The sequence below is a fragment of the Tupaia chinensis genome, unplaced genomic scaffold (assembly GCF_000334495.1).
Source record: "Tupaia chinensis unplaced genomic scaffold, TupChi_1.0 Scaffold000708_1, whole genome shotgun sequence".
In the NCBI taxonomy this organism is placed as follows: domain Eukaryota; kingdom Metazoa; phylum Chordata; class Mammalia; order Scandentia; family Tupaiidae; genus Tupaia; species Tupaia belangeri.
In genome coordinates, this window is record NW_006160231.1 from 587,853 (window position 1) to 590,276 (window position 2,424).

The 2,424-nt window shown below is 61.9% G+C and overlaps 1 protein-coding gene across 5 annotated transcripts in view; it reads left to right on the plus strand.

The window, feature by feature from the left end:
• CHRD (chordin) overlaps positions 1-2,050 on the plus strand; it is a gene marked incomplete at its 5' end in the record, with an annotated part of 8,506 nt that extends 6,456 nt beyond the window's left edge. The window contains 4 exon segments of one of the 5 annotated variants that reach the window (XM_014592522.1): positions 539-641; positions 911-1,068; positions 1,233-1,338; positions 1,624-2,050. In XM_014592522.1, the coding sequence (XP_014448008.1) occupies positions 539-641; positions 911-1,068; positions 1,233-1,338; positions 1,624-1,679 (423 nt within the window). 5 annotated transcript variants of the gene reach the window in all.
• Between the last annotated feature and the right edge of the window lie 374 nt (positions 2,051-2,424).

Genomic DNA, 2,424 nt, shown 5'->3' on the forward strand with positions numbered 1-2,424 from the left:
TGGTGACCGGGGCGGGCGGGCAGCGGGTACCCAGTGGCACCCCGTCGTGCCCCCCTTTGGCTTAATTAAGTGTGCTGTCTGCACGTGCAAGGTACGGCTGCCCAGTCTTCTCGTGGGGAACCCTCTGCAGAGGTGGGTCTGCAGAGCCAGGTCTGCAGAGATGGGGTGGGGGCCGCCAGGGGAGCAAAGTCCATTCTTGGGGAGGAGCTCTAGGTTGGAGACAGTGTGAGGACCGGCCCTGGGCTCTGAGTCAGCTTCCTGGAGGAAAGGGGAGCCTGCCGGCCTGAATCTAGCTCTGCCAGCTGCTGGCTCCATGTGAGTCTTGGCGCTTCCCGCAGCTCCCAGCCCCGCTTCCCCTCCCACATGAGGCACGACAGTACCTACCTGCAGGGCCACAGAGAGGATCTAAGTTCAGGTATATAAAGCGAGTAAAAGGCCACAGAGGTATTTCATCTGAAGCAGGGAAAGGCGAGGGAAGAGGTCAGAGGCTATGTGCCCCCCTATTTCCTGACACCTCTTACTCAATGGGTCCCTACAGGGGGGCACTGGAGAAGTGCATTGTGAGAAGGTGCAGTGTCCCCGGCTGGCCTGTGCCCAGCCTGTCCGCGCCAACCCCACTGACTGCTGCAAACAGTGTCCAGGTGAGGGGTGGGCACCAAGGTGCAGCATGAGGGCGGGGGACCTCTCGACTGAGTTGGCACTCACTGAGCAATGCCCGGGCCTCGCCTAAGCCAGGGCTCTGAGCGTGGTGGCAAAGGACCTGCAAGTTTTGGAGGGGCCCCAGGGCCCGGTTCTGGCCCCCTTCCATCCACCCAAAGGTGGTGCCTGTGAAGCGCCAGGAACTGCTTGGGGCTGGGGATTGCAGCTACACCTAGCCCTTCTGGGCTGATCCTCCCCCCTTCCCTCCCAGCAGTGGGGTCAGGGGTCCACTCCCAGCTAGCAGACCCCATGCAGGCTGATGGGCCCCGGGGCTGCCGTTTTGCGGGGCAGTGGTTCCCAGAGAGCCAGAGCTGGCACCCTTCTGTGCCCCCCTTTGGGGAGATGAGCTGCATCACCTGCAGGTGTGGGGTAAGTGGGGTGTAGGGGCTTCTCTGAGGTGGGCATGGGGCTTGACCTGGTGGGGGGAGGCCTTCCGAGGGAGGGCAGACTCCTGGGGGTGGACAGCCCTGGAGAGGCTGAAGGCCACCGTGCCCCGTCCTCTGGGGGCCCTCAGCATCTGCTCTGTCCTGCAGCAGGCAGGGGTGCCTCACTGTGAGCGGGACGACTGTTCACTGCCACTGTCCTGCGGCTCGGGGCCGGAGAGTCGGTGCTGCCCCCACTGCACAGCCCGGCGGCGGTGTGAGTGAGGAGTCCTGGGGCAGCAGTTACTGGTGGACCGCGGGGTGCCTGGGAGGGGGTGCCCACTGTGTGCAGCGATGTACCATTCTGCTCCACCCTCACGACGACCTGGCGGGGCTGTTAGTTATTACCTCTGCAAGTGACATTCCCGAAGCTCAGGGGGATCAAGCAAGCAGGCTGTCACACAGCAGGGGCGTGGGAAGCCCTGAGCGCCCGCGGGGTGTGCTGCCCCCAGGGCCTTTCCCCATGCCTCTCATCTTCTCATCCTCTCCCCTCTGTCTCTAGCAGCCCCAGAGGCCTTGAGTGCGCCAGAGCTGGAGAAGGAAGGTGCGGGCCCCTAGGGAGCGGCCGGCTGTGTGACCAAGAGGACAGGCCTGTGCTGGGGGAGGGCTGTGCCGAGGACCCCCTTCTCCTGTGGGGAGACAGTGCCTTTGGCTCCTCTGCTCCGCCTCTTCTCCCTCCCCCACTACCTCTGGGAACCACAGCTCCACAAGGGGGAGAGACAGCCGGGCCAGGAGGCCCTGTCACCTTGACCTCGCCCTGGAAGCCTAACCCCGTTCTTTCTGTGCATAATGTCACTGGCTTGTTGGGACTTTTAATTTATCCTCACTCAGCACCAAGGGTCCCCACTCCACTCCTGCTGCCCCTGAGCTGAGCAGAGTCATTATTGGAGATTTTCGTATTTATTAAAGCCCTTTTTTTTTTTTTTTCAGTCTTTGAGTTTAGGTTGACTCTTTCTGGCCAGGGGCCTGAGTGGCCTCCAGTGGAGAAGGGTGTAAGAGCAGGGGTGACAGAGAGGAGCTGTGCCCCTTGGGGCTCCCCCTGACCTTGGGGAGCTGGCAGAAACCTGGAGGGGAACAGGGTGGTGGCATGCCTGGATTCCACAGGGGGGCTTGGGACTGTCCTTGGGAAGGACTAGGGCCTGCCAAGCCAGGCCGGCCAAAGCAGGATTTACACTCACATTTACACTCACGCTCACGCTCCTGTGGTTGGCCTACATGCTGACTCCATGTCTGAAGTTGCTCCAAAGACATGAACGTGCCACCAGCCTTCACCTTCTTTGTCCGACGTGAGGCAAACACTTTC